At 36.5% G+C, this 23,032-nt stretch overlaps 1 protein-coding gene and 1 pseudogene across 1 annotated transcript in view; one reads left to right on the top strand and one right to left on the bottom strand.

Annotated features, from left to right (window-relative positions):
- STT3B (STT3 oligosaccharyltransferase complex catalytic subunit B) overlaps positions 1-23,032 on the bottom strand; it is a 106,010-nt gene that overhangs the window by 57,327 nt on the left and 25,651 nt on the right. Inside the window, exon 2 of the mRNA XM_019422852.2 lies at positions 1,499-1,607. Coding sequence (XP_019278397.1) covers positions 1,499-1,607 — 109 coding nt within the window. The remainder of the gene's footprint in view (positions 1-1,498; positions 1,608-23,032) is intronic.
- On the top strand, positions 4,501-5,585 carry LOC109251328 (40S ribosomal protein S23-like; annotated as a pseudogene).

The raw sequence follows: 23,032 nt of genomic DNA, 5'->3' as shown, positions 1-23,032 counted from the left end.
GCGGTCTGTGAGTTCGAGCCCCGCGTCGGCCTCTGGGCTGATGGCTCGGAGCCTGGAGCCTGTTTCCGATTCTGTGTCTCCCTCTCTCTCTGCCCCTCCCCCGTTCATGCTCTGTATCTCTCTGTCCCAAAAATAAATAAAAAACGTTGAAAAAAAATTAAAAAAAAAAAAAAAAGGATAAGAAGATGCCCCAGATTAGAAAAACATCTCACTATCATGGAGAACGTATTCTTCTGACACAGAGGGAACATTTATAAAATGTGGCTATATGCCAGGCCACAAATCAAGTCTCAAAAATTTCAAAGGACTGAAATTTCTGTTTGTTCTCTAACCATAATAGAAGCATAAAGTAAAAAAAGATAACTAGGAAATCCTCTTATGTTTAAAACTCAAATTCTAAATAATCCGTGTACCAGTGGGAATTATAATGGAAATTAAATTTCAACTTGAATGAAAATAAAAATACTATGTATCAAACCTTACACATTATAAATGTAGCTAAAACAGTGATTATTGGGAAATTTATAGTTTTAAAATAAATACATCAGGAGTGCCTAGGTGGTCAGTTGAGCATTGGACTGTTGGTTTCAGCTTGGGTCATGATCCCAGAGTTGTAGGATCAAGACCTGTGTACAGCTCTGCACTCAGAGTGGAGCCTGCAGAAGATTCTTTCTCTTTCCCTCTGCACCTCTCTCCCATTTGTGTGTGCTCTCTCTCTAAAATAATAAATGAAATGAAATGAAATGAGATGAAAACAAAGAAAGGTTATTGAGTAAAGTATCAAGAAGTCAGAAAAACATCAAAATAATCTCAAGAAAATGTGGGGAAGGAAATAAATTGAAATTAACATAACAAAAGACAAATATATAATGCAGATAATCAACAACGTCAAAGTTTCTTTGGGTTAAGAAATCTAACAAAAGTGATAAACTTCTAACAAAAAGTAAGGCTAAATATATGTTCCCCATAGATGTCTACCTATCATTTTCTTTTTAACATTCTTCCTACATTCCAGATCCCATACATATTTTCCCTTATGTCACATTCTGAATATAACAGCTTCCCATGAGCTATGATCAATACTCAATTACCTGAAGTAATTTAGGGCAGCTTTAGGACCTAAAAATTGAAACTGATTCTTCTAAATTTCGATTTCCTTCCAAAAAATATGATTTCAACAAAGCTGTTACAGAATAAAATAAAACCGCAAATAACCTGAACTTAAGATGTACTATGACAAGAAATCTCCCCTCCCAGTCTCCCCTTGTTAGAAATAGTGGCTAGTATGAGATAACACAAACATGTGCAGGGAAGGGGTGGGGAGGGAGTGTCAAGAAGAGATTTAGTAAATAAAAAAATACTGGATAATCAGCTACAGAAAATTGTATTAGTTAACTATACAAAGGTTTCAAGGATCTCCATCACCTTAGTAACTAATGATTTACTGAAATAACTATAAAACTTTGTGATTAACATAAATAACTGCAGAGATACTTACAGTACCACCTACTATTCTTCCTAGTGGATACCATGCTCTTTCATCAAACCAGTTTAAAAATTCATAGAACCCATGAGATGCAAGATGATGTGTTGATCTATAGTTAAACCTAGAAAAAACAGGAAAAAAGGAAATGTTATAAAAGTTTGCTTACTAGAAACAAGTAGCTCTTTTTCATATTATAAAAACAAATATCTTTATATTTAACTCTATAGCTACATAAAAATTTCTTTCATAGAAACTGAGTAACATTATTCTCCAAGGAATAGGCTTATAATACTACTAATATAACTAAAAACAAAGGCCCATTCCCCCCCCCCCCAACCCCCCAACCCATGCCTACAAAACGAGTAATGCTCAAAATAACATTTGGTCATTGCTTAGGATGCAGGCAGTACATGGCTATGGATTTAAACAAAATAAGGTGAGGGTACATGGAATTCACCACACGGTCCAAGTCAATGACTCTCAAAAGATTAATAACTACTGACAGAAGACAGCATCAGAATAACTTGACATGGTCGCCTTCAGTCCTACAACCCTAAAAATTACAGGAATAAGCAATAAATTATAATAGCACTAAAACCATAAGAAAATAAAGTGTAAGAGCACTCACTGTAAAACAAGAACGACCTTAAGGAATGAGAAATTTAATCAATGAAAGACAAAAGAGAAATGAGAAGAAATGCACTGGACCATTTTTAGACAAATTTCATCAAATACAAAAACGAACACACCCAAATATCAAATATTTGAGAAAAGTAAGCAACATGAAAGCATCAAAAACAAATGGAAGAATACCATAGGAAGCAGAAATAAGACTACCTACAGAAACTACCTAAGACAGGCCTTGGCAGCCTGATAGGATATAACAATTATAAATATATACACACTCAACATCAGAGCACCTAAATATAGTAAGCAAATAGTAACAGATCCAAATGCAGAAATAGAGAACAATGCAATAATATTAGAGGAATTTCAATGCCCTACTTTCAATACTGGACAGAACATACAGAGAGAATATCAGTAAGTTGATACCGGATTTGAACTACACTTCAAACCAAATGGATCTAACAGATTAATACAGAACATTCCATATAACGGTGGCAGAACACATATTATTCTCAGGCACACACAGAATATTCTCCAGGATATAAATGTTAGGTCACAAAACAAGTCTTAACAAATTTAAGAAGACTAAAACTATATTAAGTATCTTTTCCAACCACAATGGTATGACTCTAGAAATCAAGAAGAAAACTGGAAAATTCATAAACATGTGGAAGTTAAAAACAGTTGTGAAAAACCAATAGGTCAAAGGAGAAGTAAAAAGGACAATAAAAAATATCTCGAGACAAACACAAATGGAAACATAGTAAAACATACAGAATGCAGCAAAAGCAGATTTAAGAGGGAAGTTTACAGCAACAAATATCTACATTAAATAAATAATAAAAAAAAGATCTCCAACAACCTGACTTCACACCTCAAGGAACTAGAAAAAGAATAAACTGTACCCAAAGTTAGCAGAAGAAAGGAAATAACAAAGATTAGAGCAGACATCAATGAAATAGAGACTAGAAAAACAAAAGATCAACTAAACTAAGAACTGGTGTTTTTGAAAAGATAAACAAAATTGACAACCTTTTAGCTAGACTAAGAAAAGAGAGAAGACTCAGATAAATAAAATCAGAAATGAAAGGGGAAATATTATAACCTAAACCACAAAGATACAAAGGATTGTAAGAGACAACTATGAACAAACACACACCAACAAACTGGACAACCTAGAAGAAATGAACTAATAATAAAAACATATAACCTACATCAACACTGAACCAGGAAGAAATAAAGTCAAAACAGAACAATAATAAGGAAATTGAATCAGTAACCAAAAACCTCCCAAGAAAGAAAAGATGGCCTCAATGGCAAATTCCTCCAAACACTTAAAGAATAATTAATGCCAATCCTTAAACTCTTCCAAAAAACTGAAGAAGTGAGAACATGTCTAAACTCAATTTATGAGACAAGACTTACCCTGATAACTGAAGCCAGATGAAGGTACTACAAGGTGAAAAACAAAAAAAACAAAACAAGCTATAGGTCAACATCCCTGATGAACATATATGCAAAAATCAAGAAAATACTAGCAAACCAACAGCACATTCTTTAACACACCATGATCATAGAGCACAACCAACAGGTTATCCCTGGAAGTCAAGGATGGTTCAACATATGGAAATCAATAAATGTGATAACACCAGATTAATAAAAATGAAGAATAAAAATCATGATCATGTCAACAGATGTAGAAAAGGCATTGGACAAAATTCAACATCCTTTCACGACAAAAACTTTCAACAGATTGGGTATAGAAGGAAGGTAATCTGAACATAATAAAGGTCATATATGACAAGCCCACAGCTAACATCAAACTCGATGGTAAAAGGTTGAAAGATTTTCCTCTAAGATCAAGAACAAGACAAAGGTGCCCACTCTCACCACTTCTATTCAACACAAAACTAAAGTCCTATCCAGAGCAATTAGGCAAGAAAAAGAAAAGGAATCCAAGTTGGGAAAGAAGTAAAATTGTTTGCAGAAGACACAATCTTATCTACAGAAAAACCTAAAGACTCCACTAAATAACTGTAGAATAAAAAGGATTCAGTAAAGGTGCAGGGTACAAAATCATTCAAAACTCCGATGCATTTCTACACACTGTGAAATATCTGAAAGAGAAATTAAGAAAACAAACCCACCATTTACAATAGTGTTAAAGTCAATAAAGTACTTAGGAATACATTTAACAAAGGTGTAAGACCTGACCAGCACACTGAAAATGGTGACAATGCAAGAGGCAAGCAAATGGAAAGATATCTCATATTCTTGAATTGAACCATTAACATTTAAGTGTCCACGTTACCCAATGCATTCTACAGATTCTATGCAATCCCTATAAAAATTCAATGGCATTTTTCACAGAAAAAGAAAATCTAAAAATGTTTGTGGAACCACAAAAGGCTTTGAATAGAGAAAGCAATCTTGACAAAGGATGTGGTATCACAAAGGTGGAGGGATCATACTTCCTGACTTCAAACTCTATTTAAAGCTATAGTATTCAAAACAGTATGGTACTGGCACAAACAAAGAAATAGACCACTGGAACAGAATACAGAGCCAAGAAATAAACCCACACATACATAATCTTTGACAAGTGTGCCAAGAACAAACAATGGGGAAAGGATAGTCTTTTTATTTAATGGTGTTGGGAAAGGTGGATATTACATGCAAAAGCATAAAATTGGACCTTTCTCTTACACCATACACACAAATTAACCTAAAATGTATTCTAGAGCGGGGCTCCTAGGTGGCTCAATCAGTTAAGCATCCAACTTTGGCTCAGGTCATGATCTCATGGTTCATGGGTTTGAGCCCCACATCGAGTTCTGTGCCGACAGCTTGGAGCCTGGAGCCTGCTTCGGATTCTGTGTCTCCCTCTCCCTCTGCTCTCCCCTCCCCCCAGCCAGAATTCTGTCTCTCTCTCTCTCAAAGATAAATAAATGTTAAATGTATTTTTAATGTATTTTAATGTATTCTAGAGCTCTTTTGCTCAGGCCTGTGGCGCAGGCAGGATGGGCGAGTTCAAGATCTTCATACTTCCAGGATGCTCCATGGCCACCGACAAGATCAGAAGTGGCATGATAAACAGTACAAGAAAGCCCATTTAATGGTCACAGCCCTGAACGCCAACCCTTTAGGTGGTGTTTCTCATGCAAAAGGAACTGTGCTGGAAAAAGTTGGGGTAGAAGCCAAACAGCCAAATTCTCCCATCAGGAAGTGTGTCAGGGTCCAGCTGATCAAGAATGGCAAGAAATAAAAATAAAAATAAAAAAATCACAGCCTTTGTACCCAATGATGGTTGTTTGGATTTTGTTAAGGAAAATGATGAGGTTCTGACTGCTGGATTTGATCACAAAGGTCATGATGTCAGTGACATTCCTGAAATTCACTTTAACGCTGCCAAACAGCCAATGTCTCTCTTTTGCCTTTATTACAAACCAAGAAGGAAAGCCCAAGATCATAAATTTTGATGGTGAAAACATGACAATAATAAAATAAATCAAGTATTATAGACTGAAACGTGAGACCTGAAACCACAAAATTCTAGGAAAAAAGACACAGAAAATGTTCCTTGGCATTGCCCTTGGCAATTATTATTATTATTATTTTTTTTTTTTCCCAGGAGGGGACACCAAAACCAAAAGCAAAAGTAAAGAGACTATATCAAACCAAAAAGTTAGAATAAGGAAACGACGATATGAAAAGGCAACCTATGGAATGAGAGAAAATATGTGCAAAACATATTGAATAAGCAGTCAGTATCTAAAATAAATAAGGAACCATAGCACTCAATAAGAACAACAAAAACCTCCTCCAAACAAACAAATCCGATTTTTAAAATGTTTTAATTTTGTGAAAGAAAGAGCGTACGCGTGGGGGAAGGGCAGAGAGCAAGGGAGACAGAGGATCTGAAGCAGTCTCTGTGTTGTCAGTACACAGCCCCAGATGGGGCTCTAACTCAGGAACCTGTGAGATCATGACCTGAGTCGAAGTCGACGCTTAACCAATCAGGCGCTGCCAAATCTGATTTTTCTTTTAATTTTTTAATATTTATTTATTTTTGAGAGACAGAGAGAGAGACAAACAGAGCATGAGTGGGGGAGGGGTGGGGACAGAGGGAGACACAGAATCCGAAGCAGGCTCCAGGCTCTGAGCTGTCAGCACAGAGCCCGATGTGGGACTCGAACCGACAAACCGTGAGATCATGACCCGTGCCGGAGTCATCAACGGAGCCACCCAGGAGCCCTGCCAAATCGGATTTTTAAATGGAGCTGAATTATCCCTAAGATAACATATGGTCAACAGATACATGAAAACATGCTCAACATCACTAGCCATCAGGGAAATGCAAATCAAAAATACAATGAGATATACCTCACACCTATCAGGATGGCTATCTATCATCAATAAGAGGTAACAAATGTTGTCAAGGGTGTTGAAAAAAAAATCTCAAACAGAGATGGTGGGAATATAAACTGTTATAGCTATTATGGAAAATGGTATGGAGGCTTTAAAATGGAACCACAATACAATCCAGCAATCCTATTTCTGGGTATATATCCTAAGGAATGAAATCAGTATCTGGAAGAGGTATCTGCACTCCCATGTTCATTGCAGCACTTTCATAACAGCAAAGATATGGAAATAATTTACGTGTCTTTCAATGGATGAATGGAAAAAGAAAACGTAAATATATATAATGGAATATTACTCAGCCACAACACAAAAGGAAATCTTTCTATTTGATTTGTAACAACATGGATGAAACTGGAGGGTATTCTGCTATGAGGAAACAAGCTACAGAAGGAAAAATACTGTGTACCACTTATAAGTGGACTCTTAAAAAAAAGTTTAACTCAGAGTAGGATCGTGGTTGCCAGGGGATGTGGAAATGGGAAGAGGATGGTCAAAGGGTATAAACTGTCAGTCATAACATGAATAAATTATAAGGATTTAATGTACATCATGGTGACTATAGTTAATAATACTATATTGCATACTTGAAATTTGTTGAGTAGATCTTAAGAGCCCTCATCAAAACAAAAGTAACTACCTGAGGCAATGCATGTGTTAAATTGTGTGCTAATCATTTCCCAATTTATGTCTATCAAATCATCAAGCAATATACTTTAAATATATACAACTTTGTCAATTATATGTCAATAGAACTGGAAAGAAGTATTATGAAAAAAATTAAGAAATCTAAAGATAAATCCAGAAGTTTTCATGTTTATCTTAACTGGAGGAAAAAAAAAGCCTCATACACAATCTCGATAAATTTCAAAATGTTAAGGATAACTACAAGTCTCCTAATTTTACCTCCTATCTCTAGTCCTCTTCCTGCTTTCTGTACAGGCAGCCTTGCCTACCCAAGATCCTTTCGTTAATTCATTCTAACTCTCCCCAAAAGATGCTGGTCACAACTGGGTCTCTTCAACAAGTATTACCAGCATGCTCAACAACTTACCAATATTATCTCCCTGCCTACGTAGGTTTTTTAAAATTTGGGTTTAGTTTTACCTTGAATGTCCCAAAGGCATTTCAAACTCAACATCCAATTAAACTCATGATCAGACTCTTCCTACCTACCTCCAAACGAATATATACACTATGTCTGCTTTTAGGGTGTTCTGCCATCTAAATTAAAGCAAAAAATTTAGATGTAATCATTGATGATTCCTTCTCTTTCACATCCTATACACAAATCACAAGTTGTCATACTACTTCTTATTAAAGATCTCTAAAATTTGTCTACTGTAACTGATATCACAAAAACACAAAGGATCATAAAAGACTGCTATGAAGAATTATACATCAACAAATTGGACAATTTGTCTACTCTTTTCCTACTGCAGTACTAGCACTCTAATCCAAGCTATCGCCTTAGGCTACAGCAGTAGTCTCCCAATTCATCCCCCTAGATCCATTTTTGCTCATCTCCTAATTCCCCAATCTATAGGTCTTAAGAACATCTTTTCAAAATGCAAATGTGATCATATTGCAAACCGCTGCTAAACTATTCAAAGGCTTCCTCTTCCAAAAAATTTTTAATAAATTTTAAGAAATTAAAGGGAAAGAAGCTCCACTTCTTAACATGATCAAAGCCACACACAGTAGCCCCCCTTATCTGTGGGGAACACATTCTAAGACCCCCCCCCAGTGGATGTCTGAAACTGCAGATAGCAACGAACCCTAAATACATTTTTTCATATACATACCTATGATGATAATGTTTAATTTATAAATTAGGCACAGAGATTAACAATAACTAATGATAAAATAGAATTATAATATACTGTAATAAAAGTTATGTGAACATGGTCTCTCTCTCAAAATATCTTATTGTACCATATTCATCCTCCCATGCTGAAACTGCCTATGTGATGAGATGAAGTGAGATGAATGATGTAGGCACTGTGATGTAGTCACTGTTGACCTTCTGATGAGAGAATCATCTGCTTCAAGACTGCAGTTGGCCACAGTTAACGGAAACCACGGAAAGCAAAACCACAGATTTGGGAGGAGGGGGTTTCACTACTGAATCTATCCTTCAGTTCTCCAGACTCATTTTGCTCCTTCCCAGGATCTTCAGACTACTACTAATTCCCTTTCCTTGGATGACTAATATCTCCCCTCTCTTGGCGTAAATAACTTATCCTCAAACCTTAGCACATTTCTAGGATACTGTTCTGAAAATGTTCCATGTACTTTTCTTCCTAATACTTGCCACAGATGTAATTTCACATTAGCTCACCTGATTAATATTTACCTCACTAGATAAATACTCCCAATTAGGATGCTACTGTGTCTCCAACATCTAGAACAGCATGTAGTAGACAGTAGCCCTCATGTATTTGTTGAATGAATAACTGATTTCATAAATATGTTTTCCAGTGGGTGTGAGATCACGACAGCTTCCCAGATAGCTACCTAATGCCAATTTTAAATGGCATCCCCAAATTAAAGACTAAGACTGATTTAATTGTATTTCCTGAGATGGAAACCTGAAGGCATAATCAAAAAGTTAAACAAGAGAGCTCACTAAAATTCTACTGGAAATCTAGTCAAGGTACCTAAAAACTAAACATAAACAGAAGTAGAATGTTTAGTCCCATTTTATCCCCAGGATCAAATTACTCCTGGTATGTAAGACTCCCAGAACTCCCTTATGGATTCTCACATACCCATTCTCTTTGATTTTTCAGTTTACTTTCCTCCTGCCTGAATGGTCATTTATTTTTTACCCATTTTCTGGCTTAGTTTCCAACCCACTGGCATGAAGGTTCTTCTGAATGTCCTATGGCTTTCATCTCTTACCCCCTGGAAGTGAAACAACAGGACTACAAAAGGCAGTACATTTTTTTTTACAGTTTATTTATTTTGAGAGAGAGAGAGAGAGAGAAAGAGAGAGACAGAGAGAGAGGGCGCACACAGGGAGGGGCAGAGAGAAAAGGAGAGAGAATCCCAAGCAGGCTCCTTGCTGACGGCACGGAGCGTGATGTACGGCTGGAACTTACAAACCGTGAGATCACGACCTGAGCCGAAACCAAGAGCTGGATGCTTAACCAACTGAACCACCCAGGAGCCCCAAGGCAATACACTCTCATTTTACAGGGCACTTTCAGTGTTAGCGCAGTCGCTATTTTTTTTTTTTTCAGACCCGTAACACAGTACCACATTCTCACTCCTCCCCCAGATGACACAGCACTCAACTAAACAACCCTGTGTGGCAGCAAAACTAACTATGACTATAGAAATAATAAGTAAATAAAAAGTGGACATTCTCTCCAAGAGTTCTTGTTGCTTGGTAATATTACCAACACGGGATTATCAAACATGATTTCTGCCAACAATGATAACTATGTGTTGACATTTCCATGATGACTCCGGAGGTTGAATACTTTTCATATATTTATTAGCCATTAAAAATTTCCTCTTGGGTAAAATGTGAAGTGCTTTAGACATTTTTTTTCTAGGTGATTTAAATAAGTTCCTTAAACATTTTTTAATGTTTATTTTTGAGAGAGACAGAGCCTAAGCAGGGGAGGAGCAGACAGAGAGAGGGAGACACAGAATCTGAAGCAGGCTCCAGGCTCTGAGCTGTCAGCACAGAGCCCAACATGGGGCTCCAACTCACAAGCCATAAGATCATGACATGAGCCGAAGTCGGCCGCTCAACTGACTGAGCCACCCCGGTGCCCCTAAGTAAGTTCTTTATAAGCTATAAACTTCTTTTATTACGTGGCTTCTCTTTTCACTCACAATGGTATTTAAAAGAATAGAAATTCTTGACATAAACCTAATTTGCCAACCTTCTGCTATAGGGTTAGTGCTTTTCTCCTGGTTAAACAAGTCCTTCCCTACCCCAAAGTCATAAGGATATTGTTTTATTTTCTTCTTCATGACCATTTACAATTTCAACTTACTCATTTAAGTCCTTAATACACTTGGAATGGATTATTACACATGGTAAGAAATAGGGATCCAATTTTATTTTTACTTCCTCCTTACAAATGATCATTCTCCCATCATTTATTAAAACAATGATCTTTTCTCCATTGTTCTACAGTTCCACTTCCATTATATTTTAAGCGTTTGTTAATGTGCAGATCTGTTTTTGGATTCTATTTTGTTCAAGTGGCCTTTATGTCTTGCATCAGTAATATGCAACCTTGGGGCGCCTGGGTGGCTCAGTCAGTTAAGCATTCATCTTTGGCTCAGGTCATGATCTCACGGTTGGTGAGTTTGAGCCCCATGTCAGGCCCTGTGCAGACAGCTCAGAGCCGAAAGCATGCCTTGGATTCTGTCTTCCTCTCTCTCTGCACCCCCGCCCTCAAAAATAAACATTAAAAACTGTTTTTAAAAAATAACATGCAACCTTTATTACTGGAGCTTCAAGTATTATATCTTGATATCTGGTACAACTTTTTTACACTGTGTTTTTTATTTTGTCCTTTTACATTTCTACATAAATTTTAAAATAAGCTTGTCAATTCCATCAAAAAAAAAAAAAAAAAAAAAACCCCAAACAAAAAAAAACCCAAACACATGTGGTGTTTTAATTGGAAGTCCATAACTCCATATATCAATTTGGGAAGAATTAACATCTTTACAATACTGACTCATCAAATCCATAAATGTAGTTTATCTCCTTCATTTAAATCTTCTTTAATGTCTCTCCAGAAAATGTATAATTTCACCTTAGAGGTCTTGGAACATCTTTGCTTAGATTTATTCCCATCTTTAATGGTATCTTCAATTATTTTTTAAAACTTGTTTGACACTGACAGGAAATCTGATATTTTTACATCAACTTTATAACCAGAAACCTTGCAAATGCTTATTCTAAATTGACAATCTTTTCAGTCAGCAGAAAAATAGAATCATATTAATTACAAAGTAAACAAACTTAATTGAAATAGTTAAGATACACAATATGAAATTCCAAAATGGAATAATCTACTACATTTCAAACTATAAGGGCATGGAAACTTTATTCAAATTAAATCTCCACGAAAAATAAAAGACGAAAGTGTATTTTTCAATAGAAATGAAAACAAAGTTCTTGAGGCTACATATAGTTGCAGTGATGTTAACCAGTGAGGTTAACTATTTCATCTAATTTATTTCAGTATTTTGTTTTGGCTCACAAGATTGATACCTATGTATATTAGTCAAAATTTTTATAAACAGTAATCATCTTTTAAAAGTTTTCCTTGTTGTGGGGCACCTGGGTGGCTCAGTTGGTTAAGCATCTGACTTCAGCTCAGGTCATGATCTCACGGTGCATGAGTTCGAGCCCTGCATTGGGCTCTATGCTGACAGCTCAGAGCCTAAAGCCTGCTTCGAATTCTGTGTCTCCGTCTCTCTCTGCCCCTCCCCCACTTGTGCTCTGTCTCTGTCTCTTGCAAAAATAAACAAAAATTAAAAAAAAAAAAGTTTTCCTTGTTGTTAAAAATATTGTTTAATTAAATGATGCAGAAGTTTGGAGCCTAACAGGAAATTCTGATTCAAAACTGAACAACCACATAATTGTACTCCTCACTGTGTGTGTCTGTACTTACACACATACATATAAACTGTATTTATAAAAATTAAACCAGAAGCATGCAAATCTAACTTTATAAAATATCATGACCCTATGTTGCAGATTCAGCGTTAATACAAATATAGTCTGATTATTTTCTTTTATGTGAATTCCCAGAATCCCTCCATTGGGAATATTAAAAACTCAATCCAAACTAAATAGACATTTTTCCAAAGACATACGAATGACAATGGGTACATGAAAAGGTGCTCATCACCGCACATCAAAACCACAATGAGATATCACCTCACCTGTCAGAATGGCTATTTTTAAAAAGACAAGAAATAAAACAAGTATTGGCGAGGATGTGGAGAAAAGGGCACCCTGGTGCACGCTGTTAGTAGCAATGGTGCAGCCATTATGGCAAACTGTATGGAGGTTACTCAAAACACCAAAAGTAGAACTGCCACATAGGATCTGCCAATTCCACTTTCGGGTATTTATCTGAAGGAAACAAAATCACCATCTCAAAAAGATATCTGCACCCCATGTTCACTGCAGCACAGCCAAAACATGGAGACAAACTAAGATTCCATCAATTAATGGATAAAGAAAATGCGGTGTGTACACACACACACAGAAATATTATTGTTCAGTCACTACAAAGAAGGAAATCCTGCCATTTGTGACAACAAGGATAGACCCTGAGGGGATCTGCTAGGTAAAATAAGATAAAGACAATACTGCATGATTTCACTTACGTACGTAAGAAATCTAAAATAAACCCCTCATAATTGCAGAACAAACTGATGGTTGCCAGAACTGGGGGACAAGAGGTGGGTGAAACGGGTGAAGGTGGTCAAAAGGTACAAGCTTCCAGTTATATGTTACGTCCTAGGATGTAATGCACAGCATGATAACTATAGTTAACAATACTGTACTGTGAATCTGAAAGTTGCTATTAGAATAGATCTTAAAACTCATCACAAGGAAAAAAAATCTATAGGTGTGGTGATGGATGTTAAAACTAAATTTACTGTAGTAATCATTTTGCGGTATATACATATATCAAATCATTATGTTGTACACCTAAAACTAATCTACTGTTCTATGTTAATTAATCTCAATTTCTTACAAAAAGAACCTAGGGGGAAAAAGTTAATAAATTAGGAGAACAAACCAACAACCCAATCCAAACAAATATAAAAAGCATCTGGACCAACAACACAACTACTCTGGATTCTATTATAGTAAATAGCTGAAAAATGAATTTATCAGCTTTCAGTTTCACCTTCTTGAGTAATTTTAGCATGGTCCTTCCAAGGTCTTTGTTCCATCTACATAGAAACCCACCACAAGCATACATTTTACTCTCTCTTCCTCATGCAATCCTCTCAAACCTGAAATTCACTCCTGAAGAAGCTTCTGTAATATTCTATCCTCCCTTTTCCAGTCCATTTTCACTTGTGCTTTGAAAACGTCACGTTAATATCTCTACTCTAGTTCACCTAAGATATTTTTCCTTAGTGATTTTTGTATACTTGGAGGTATCCCAGTCCATGGCACTTCACTCACGAGACTCAACTGTTTTAGTTAATTCTTTTTGCACACCAGTCATTGGAACACAGACTTAAATTTTTGTCTTCTATTCCCTTCTTCATTAAACCCAAGCAACTGTGTGCACAAAAGCAGTCTTCAATCTCAGCATGTCCAATTTACATATTTAAAAAATGTGTAAGTAACTGGAGTGGGGTGATAGAGACAAAACAAGAGGACCATAAAGTGGTAACTGTTGAAGCTGGGCTGTATGTACTCAAGATTCATTATAGTATTAGCTCTACCTTTTTCTTTTTATTAGAGAGAGACAGAGAGACGGCGGGGGGGGGGGGGGGGGGGGGCGGTGGGGAGTTGGGGAAGGAGGGAGAATCCTAAGCAGAAAGGAGCCTGAGGCAGAGCTTGATCCAAGAACCCGGGGATCAGGACCTGAGCCGAAATCAAGAGTTGAACGCTCAACTGACTAAGCCACCCAGGTTCCCCAGCTCTAACTTCTGTGTATGTTTCAAATTTCCCATGAATGTGTATGTGTATATGTATGTACGTGTATAGTTTACATATACGCTGTCTTTGAATAGCCACACAATACATATATATGTAAACTTTATTATGGAAAATATCACACACAAACTTACTCTCATATACAAATTATAGCTTCCCCCAAGTAAAACTAGGTAAACTGACTGAGAAATGAACGTATTAAAGGTCAGGAGTCACCAAAATAAAATGGAAATAAAAGAAACACAAGTGGTAAAATAACCTCTATCTTAAAATAGTCTGAGAACACTAATCAGATTTTAAATATATCCCATCTTTTACTAATATTGTCAAACAACTTTCAGTATTTTAACTTCAATAATTTATTTTGAAACAAGTGTGACAAAAGATGGCAATTATTAAATACAGATGATAGCTACATGAAGATCATTATGGGTCTACTTTTGGTTTATGTAACATTTTCATGAAAGTTTTTTAAAAATAATGAATGCTTCCCCCAAATACTCTCAACCCAATCTCTAGAGCCACTCTGCAATTCCAGTGTGTGGAAAAATGACTTTATTAAGACAGACAAAATAATTCTCACATGGACATGTTTAATTTCTGAAAGAAGCATATCAGTAATTCCACTACTTGCCAGTAACAAGCAAACTGATAGTTTAAAAATGTAAGAAAAAAATGGGGATGAAAGAGTACATGTGATTTTTAAATTTGATAAAGAAACAGCAATAGCCATATTACAAATTAAAAGAGGTCTTAAGAGGGGTGCCTGGGTGGCTCAGTCAGTTAAGTGTCTGACTCTCGATTCTGGTTCAGGTCTTGCTCTCATAGTGAGATCAAGCCCTATGTTGGGCCCTGTCCTGACAGCATGGAGCCTACTTGAGATTCTCTCTCTGCCCCTCCCCTACACACACACTCTTTCTGTCTCTAAATAAAAACATTAAACAACAATAACAAAAAAATAAAAGAGGGCTTACAAGACCCACCTTTACATAGAAGCTAAGATATGTTAATTTTGTTTTCTTCTGCAATGTTTATTAGGTAAGACCTAAAGTGTCTTTTGGCTTTCTAAGACACTGCATTCTATAACTGCTTTTCCCTGTATCTACAGGAAACAATGGAAAGTAAGAAAATAGGAATAAAGAACTTGATTCTGAAAGCCACACACCTGTTTTGGGTTTTTTTTTAAATCCTTGGAAATCCTATAGTTTATAATTGCTTCATCACAACATACCTTTCAAAAATTAAGCAAAGCTTATGTCCTTGATTTAGGGAGAAGAGACTACCCCTTAAAGTAGCAGCATGAGATTAAATGATGGAATCCTATTTATGGAAAAAAGGTTCTATCTCTTGGGTTCTAGTAGAGATAGTACAATTCTGTATTCAAAACATTACAGCTTAAGTAGAAATTTACAAGCTGGATGAAGGCTTATCCAGCATATACGGTATTGTTTCTTTATGAAAACAAACACTAAATTCCACCCCATTTGCAACCTAGGACTACCTTTATGAACAAGGAGAAAAGGACACTAGCAGCTGCCTCTATGAATTCCTTCTATGAATTTGGTTGGAGATGTAACCACTTGTACATTTGGTTTTGGATTTAATTCATCTAATATAAAATACCTAATGTACACTCAAAACAATAACAACAACAAAATCTCGTGATTATGTGCTGAAGCAAAATATCACAATATACCCTCAATCTTAAAGGTTAAATAAAAAATTATGCCTCAACCTTAAAATTAACCTATGGCTTTTCTACCTTCAAAAAGAAACCTCTGAGGTGGGAAAGGCTTTTATATGTCTAATTAACTTTCCAGTTCTCTGCAAAAATATGGCAGTGTGTCAGGTAAAAAAAAAATAACATAATTGGAAAATGCCTAAGAATGAATTAAGTAGAAGAATAGTATATAGTTATCCTTAATGCTATAACTAACCTAAAGGCACCTAATACTTCTGGGACTAGCTTTTGAAACATAATATATGGCCCATGTAGAATTTGAACTGGAAAAGGTAAGAAATAAAAGTTTCACTTAATTCATAGCAGGAAGTAAAGGACAGACAAACTTCTCGCCCAAAGACAAGAGCTAAAGTAAAGGTGACACTGAAAGTAAAACGCAAGTTTCCCAAGGGCCAGTTCTGTCATTCTTTTCCCTAAACTAGGTTACATCTCTAAAACTATCTACCAAATGCATACAAATAATTAAATCTTTCATTGAAGTTTGCTATTTGACATTTCTGAAGAAGAGAGGAAGGGAGGTGAGGGCAGGTGATGTTAATCCTTCATAACGCTGACGTTAAGCTGATGGTCTCAAATAAGTGCCCGCTATATCCTTTTCTTACACAGATACAAGATTAATACAGTGTTAGATAAACACAGTAAAAATGCTAGCAATTTAGAAATCAGGATTTATAGAATAGATTCAAACTAGAAGCAACCAGTGGTGCCTGGGTGTCTCAGTCGGCAAAGCGTCCAACTTTGACGTCACGATCTCGTAGTTCGTGGGTTTGAGCCCTGCGTCAGGCTCTATGCTGACAGCTCAGGGCCTGGAGCCTGCTTCAGATTCTGTGTCTCCCTCTTTCTCTGCCCCTCCCCCACTCACCCTCTATCTCTCTCAAAAATAAATAAACATTAAAAAAAATTTTACAAACCAGAAGTAACCAGTATAAATACAGAGGCAAAGAGTGACAAACATGTTCCACATTCCAAAATCATTCAGTCCACAAATACAATTTTCTTAAGACAATGCAAGCCTAGTTTAGCTTAGCCTTTGCAAATAAAATCTAAGAAACAAAAGAATCAGAAAGGAGGGAAGAAACAAAGGAGAGGCAAGCAGCCTTGATCAATGATGGTGCTGAAGAACAAATACAAGTAGCAATGAGGGGAGGAGAGGAGGGAGGTAGAGCAAAAAGAAAGGGAAGCCGTGGAGCACTATGCCAAGTGATCGACCACATCTCAACACAGCCCCCTTAAGACCTGAGGCACCCTAGTGTTTTAACATGCCTTGAGATGAGAAACCAGATTAAACTTACGTTTCTATCAAAAATAAGGATACATGGACTCTAAGTGAGCGCTCAGAGTTGTCCTCTATGGATACATAGCATGTCTTTCAAAAAACTTCCCCCAAACTCTCGCCTGTCAAAATATTAGAATAGTATGCGCCTCTAAGGGTGAATAGTACGGTTTTCATTTTTGAAAGATACAAATCTTATTATTATTATTTTTTTAATTCTTGAGCAACAAGTATGCACCAGGTTTCTGTCAGGCGCTAGGAACAGAGCATTGAAAAGGACAGGCAAAGTCACGGCTCTCCTGAAGTTTAAGTGCAATAAACACAAACCAAGTAATTATAGACTGAAACAAGAGCTTTGCAAGAAATTAACGGAATGAAATAAAAGAGTGAAATGGGAAGAAGGGAAGGAGGGGGGAAGGGGAAAGACTGCTTTAAGAAAGGTGTAAATGGAGTCTTACAATATTTCTGAGACCTTTAAGAATGGGAGTAACCAATCATTCTAAAAGGGGAAAGAGCTGTCCCTACATAGAGGAAGTAGCAAGGGCAAAGACCTCAAGGTGGGAGCTTTTAGCATGTTTAAAAAGAAAGGTGTTCAAGAAGGGGAGTGGCCCTATTTATCGATCATCATTTTTAAAAACTGTTAACAACTGCTAGGTACTATAGAAGAATCGCTTTCATTTAATCCCCACACACAAAAATAAACCCTCTGAGGTAGAATACAACACTATGTCCAATTTAAAGATGATGAGAGACTAAGGTACAAAGATGTCAAATAACTTATCCAAAGTCATACAGCCATTAGGGGTCAAACTGGGATTTGAACTAGGCAGCTTTGACTCTGGTGGGCATAGTGAATCTTATTAGCGAATTTCAAACAGTTCCCTGTGCTTCAGGGATTCCAAAGAGCCCCCTCTGGAACTACATTTCTGATATGAGTCAGGTATAAACGTTGAAGGGAGTAGGATACACGCTTATGAAAAGATCACTATCCTATTTAATATACATTTACCTGTTTATATATTAGATTCTTGTGTAAACCTGCATTTGAAGAAAGGGTTCAAGAGCTAAAACACGTGTTTGAAAACCACTGGTGTATGTTTAAAATTATTGAAGCAAAAAAACCCATCAGCACAGTTTTTTTCTTTTAAAGAAAAAATTTTTTTAACATTTATTCATTTTTGAGAGACAGAGCACAAGAAGGGGAGGGGAAGAGAGGGAGACAGAATTTGAAGCAGGCTCCAGGCTCTAAGCTGTCAGCACACAGCCTGACGTGGGGCTCGAACTCATGAGCTACGAGATCATGACCTGAGCCGAAGTCAGACACTTAACTGACTAAGCCACCCAGGTGCTCCAGCACAGTTCTCTTAAGATGTGTTAAGATGTAACTTTGAACCCTGAAGTTTATGGCCTTTCCTGAGTTACTCTGGAAACAGAAGGACAGAGAAGTCCAATATTATCACTGATTATATCATTTTAGACCAAAACTCTTTGGTACATATTACCTTTTAAACAATCACAGCCAGAATACCCACTACCTTGAATGTTACAATCATTCTGCCAGAGAGAGAACTTTGGAAGACGGAACACAACAAGTTCTCAGCTGGGAAGAAATACATTATCACTTACACTCTTTTTTCATTGACCAGTTCTTCTCACTTCCAGTTCATGGCCCCACACCTGTGCTCAGAAGAGAGGGGGAAACTGGCTATTGCTGAATTGCACTGATGACTACCATATATGTTGTGCTGTTTTGTAAATGAAGCAAAATTAATTACTGATGTATGATAGATATGATCTTCTTTATGCCACACATAACTTAAAGGTTATGTGTGCAGGTATATGTACACAAACATTTCAAAGACTGTATATTCTTCAAAGAAATCCTAGGAGACTACATAACAAGTTGTCAATAGATTGTGCCTCATTCTTTGACTATTTTTTTTAGTGTTTACTTTTGAAAGAGAGCACGTGTATAAGCAGGGAAGGGACAGAGGGAGACAGAGAATCTAATGCAGGCTCCATGCTGTCAGTGCAAAGCCCGACGTGGGTCTTGAACCCACAAACCATGACATCATGACCTGAGCTGAAGTCAGATGCTCAACCAACTAAGCCACCCAGCAGCCGCCCCCCCCCCCGACTTTGACTTTTTTTTTAAACAATGAGCAATTATTAAAAAAGGAAAAAAAAAAAAAAAGCCTAGACCAAAAAAAAAAAAAAAAATCGTAGCCAGGAAACTTTATTAAGTACTGCTTGACCAATAAATAACCATCACCACCACCTTATTAGCATCACACACAATGCTTTTACCAAGGCTTTCAACAAATATTACTTTCACAAAGGAGATACAATGCAAGAGGTCCCCATCTTTGCCTCAAGGTTCTCCCCTTCTTGGCACCTTTCTTATGCTTCATATATTAAACCAGTTCAACCACTGTGTGTCTCCAGATAACCACGCTTTTCTCGGTAAATTATAATTTCTAATCTTTACTCCCTCAAGGTTTATTTCCCATCTTATAAAGGCATATGTAAGCATGGGTAACACATAATTTTCCAAAAGACTTGCAATCCCTCCTTCCTCTTCCTTCCACTATCAACACAGGCTTTATTTTCCCCAATCTTTCCTCCCTTATACACCAGCTTGCCACACAAATGTAAAACAACTACTCTGAGACAATATCTAATGATAACATGAAAATAATGTCTGCTAAAATCTGCATATTCAATGTATCAAAAAAATGAGAAAAGATGGGAAAATATTTCTTCTCACAGCTTTTTCCTTCATGGTTTTTTTAAAAAAAAAAAAATTTTAACGTTTATTCATTTTTGAGAGACAGAGAGAGCATGAGCAGGGAAAGGGCAGAGGGAGGGAGACACAGAATCTGAAGCAGGCTCCAGGCTCTGAGCTGTCAGCACAGAGCCCGACATGGGGCTCGAACTCACCAACTGTGAGATCATGACCTGAGCCGAAGTCGGACGCTCAACCGACAGAGCCACCCAGGCGCCCCTTCCTTCATGGTTTTTAAAATGTTTACAAGGTATAAAACAGAAACTTTGGAATTTCTATTTGATCTAAAACAGCTAATTTACTTTTATAATATACACACTGTATAATAAATTAAAAACTTATAAGATACCTCATAAGCTCTCATTAGAAAGAAAGAATGCAAGACAAACATGCTAATAAGTTAATTCTATTGTTTCTATTGCCCATTACTGCAACATCTCTCATGACATATACAACTTCATTATAACCAAAATCATCTATCAGTATTTTGACTTGAACTACTAATGAGATTTAAAGTTTAGCAATTTGTTTTGAATTTCTTCCTCTTTCCCCTGTTATCAAGTATTTTCTAATTTCACAGGAATTTCAAGTACAGTTGTTTCTCATCCTTTATTGAATTAAAAAAAATCACACTTTACTCTTGTTACTAACAAGTGAGAAAATTATTCATTTACTCATTTCAGAAATGAAGTCTATATAAGACTTATTTTGGCCATCTTAAGAAGCCATTCTCCCTAGGGGCGCCTGGGTGGCTCAGTCGGTTAAGCATCCGACTTCAGCTCAGGTCACGATCTCGCGGTTTGTGGGTTCGAGCCCCGCGTCGGGCTCTGTGCTGACTGCTCAGAGCCTGGAGCCTGTTTCAGATTCTGTGTCTCCCTCTCTCTCTGACCCTCCCCCGTTCATGCTCCGTCTCTCTCTGTCTCGAAAATAAATAAATGTTAAAAAAAAATAAAAATAAAAATAAAGAAGCCATTCTCCCTCTTTCTGAAGGAAAAAAAAGTGCCAAAAATCTGTAAAAGTGGCTAATTTGTAGCTCCTTTTGGCTTTCACTCTTAGTGTAATACAGTATTTGAATAATTTTCTACCCTAAGTGAAGCAATGGAAACTCACCTTCTCCATTATGTATTTTTAAGACTTAACTATTTCAATGTGTCTCTTTTCTTCCTAGCATTAGCCTAGGTGTTCCATAAGAGAAACACTTTTCCTATTTCTTCAACCACTATAGCAAAAACTGCAATATGAAAACAAGAAGAAAAAGCACTCTTTTAAAGAAGGTTACTGTTTTTATGGAAAAGACCAATTTTTCTAACTTTAGAATGCTACACTACTTCCTAAAGAATGCTGTTTAACCACTATCAGCTCTATTAAAATAATAAAATCTGTGCTAACTATGTAAAGGGTTGGCTCTGTCCTAAGGGTGACCATCTGAATATGAAAATTCCAAATGAGACATAATTCACCAAAGCATCACAAGGTTTTTATTGTAATTTCTATCCCTGAAACTGACCTCTGTTCATTTTTCTGATTTAATAGTAACTTTTCTACTCTACGTCACGCTTTAGAATTAGTAAGATAGTCTTTATAATTTTTTCAATTTGCCCTCACAAATAACTCAGGATATATATTAGTCATTAAAGATAAATTAGCTATGTTTGATTTCTATAGATTATGATCCAGCCAATAAACTTCTAAGAACTAAAACTGTCCGAAAGAATCATGGAGTTGTCTCAGTAACACGTATCTTACTTGTTCTCTTAGAGAAAGCACAGTATTCCCACACCAACGTTGTGAACTGTACCTTCATTTTGGAACCCTAGATTTTCACACCTCAGGGCAACATACAGGACAAGTGAGTGATATATCTTTCTTTTGTAAATGGGAAATGGATGACTGTACAATAAGATATGGGGGTGGGGAAATCAGTGTGATGCTTAAACCTCAGTTTTAAGTAAAGAAGCTGAGAATCTGAAAATTCCCTTGCAAGTATCACATGCCTCTAAATCCCTTGGATGAAAAAAAAATCAAGTACCATACAAAGACATTTTCTTAGTTACAACGCTCCAAATATTGATGTCAAAGCTTGGTCTACACTGTTCTCTTTTCAACATTACCTCTTCTCTTTTTCTTATCTATTTCCTGAACTTTGACTACGATGTAGGATTCCCAAGTACACAATTCCTTTTTCTAAATTCTAAATCCATACATTGAACAGCCTACTTGAGTATCTACTTAGAAATCTGTCTCCACAGATACGATACTCAACATACCTACAACTGAACTCATTATTTACTCTACCCTCTACTCTTAAAGTAGCTCTCTATCTTAATTAAAATGTTACCATTATCACTGGTATCTGGGAATCATAAAATCCTCATTCCCTATCCTTAGCTCTTAAATTCCCCTAATTAAAGCCCTCTTCATATTTTATCTGGATCATTTCACCTGCCTCCTGACTTCCTAGCTTCCAGTATTTCCTTCCAATGGGAAATCCATTCTCCACACAACAGAAAAGTTTCTCTCTAAAATGATTATACCAATCCTTCAACTGTTTCCCCAAGTCTACAGGATGAAGTCCTAATGTTTTTAAGACTCCCTTCCCTATCCTTACCCTGAAATGGCTCTTCCTACTTCTTTCTCACCTTACATACCTCAACTTCTGGTTCTATGCTAAACCATACTGTTTGTGATTTTTCATACTTCCATACCTTTGCACAAGATGTTCTTGTCACCTGAAGAGCAAATCCTCCTTTAGTATCCTCCCACACCTATCTTTCAAGACCTAACTCAAAAGACATCTCCTCCTAAGCCTTAACTATCCTTTTCAGATAAGGGTTGGCACTTCCTCCCTTTATACGTTTATATTGCACTTTTTATTTTACCTTTTTCAACACAACATGCTAAACAGCATTAATTTACTTAGTAGGTTCCATTGTAAATAATAATATCAAAACACAAACAGTGAACATTTTAATGAGTGATTATGAATTATATACTGTCCTATATACCTTTATGTGTATTAGTTTATTTAA

Source organism: Panthera pardus, unplaced genomic scaffold, assembly GCF_024362965.1.
Source record: "Panthera pardus isolate Hobbes unplaced genomic scaffold, ASM2436296v1 HiC_scaffold_16, whole genome shotgun sequence".
In the NCBI taxonomy this organism is placed as follows: Eukaryota; Metazoa; Chordata; class Mammalia; order Carnivora; family Felidae; genus Panthera; species Panthera pardus.
This window is presented reverse-complemented; position numbering and strand designations above follow the sequence as displayed.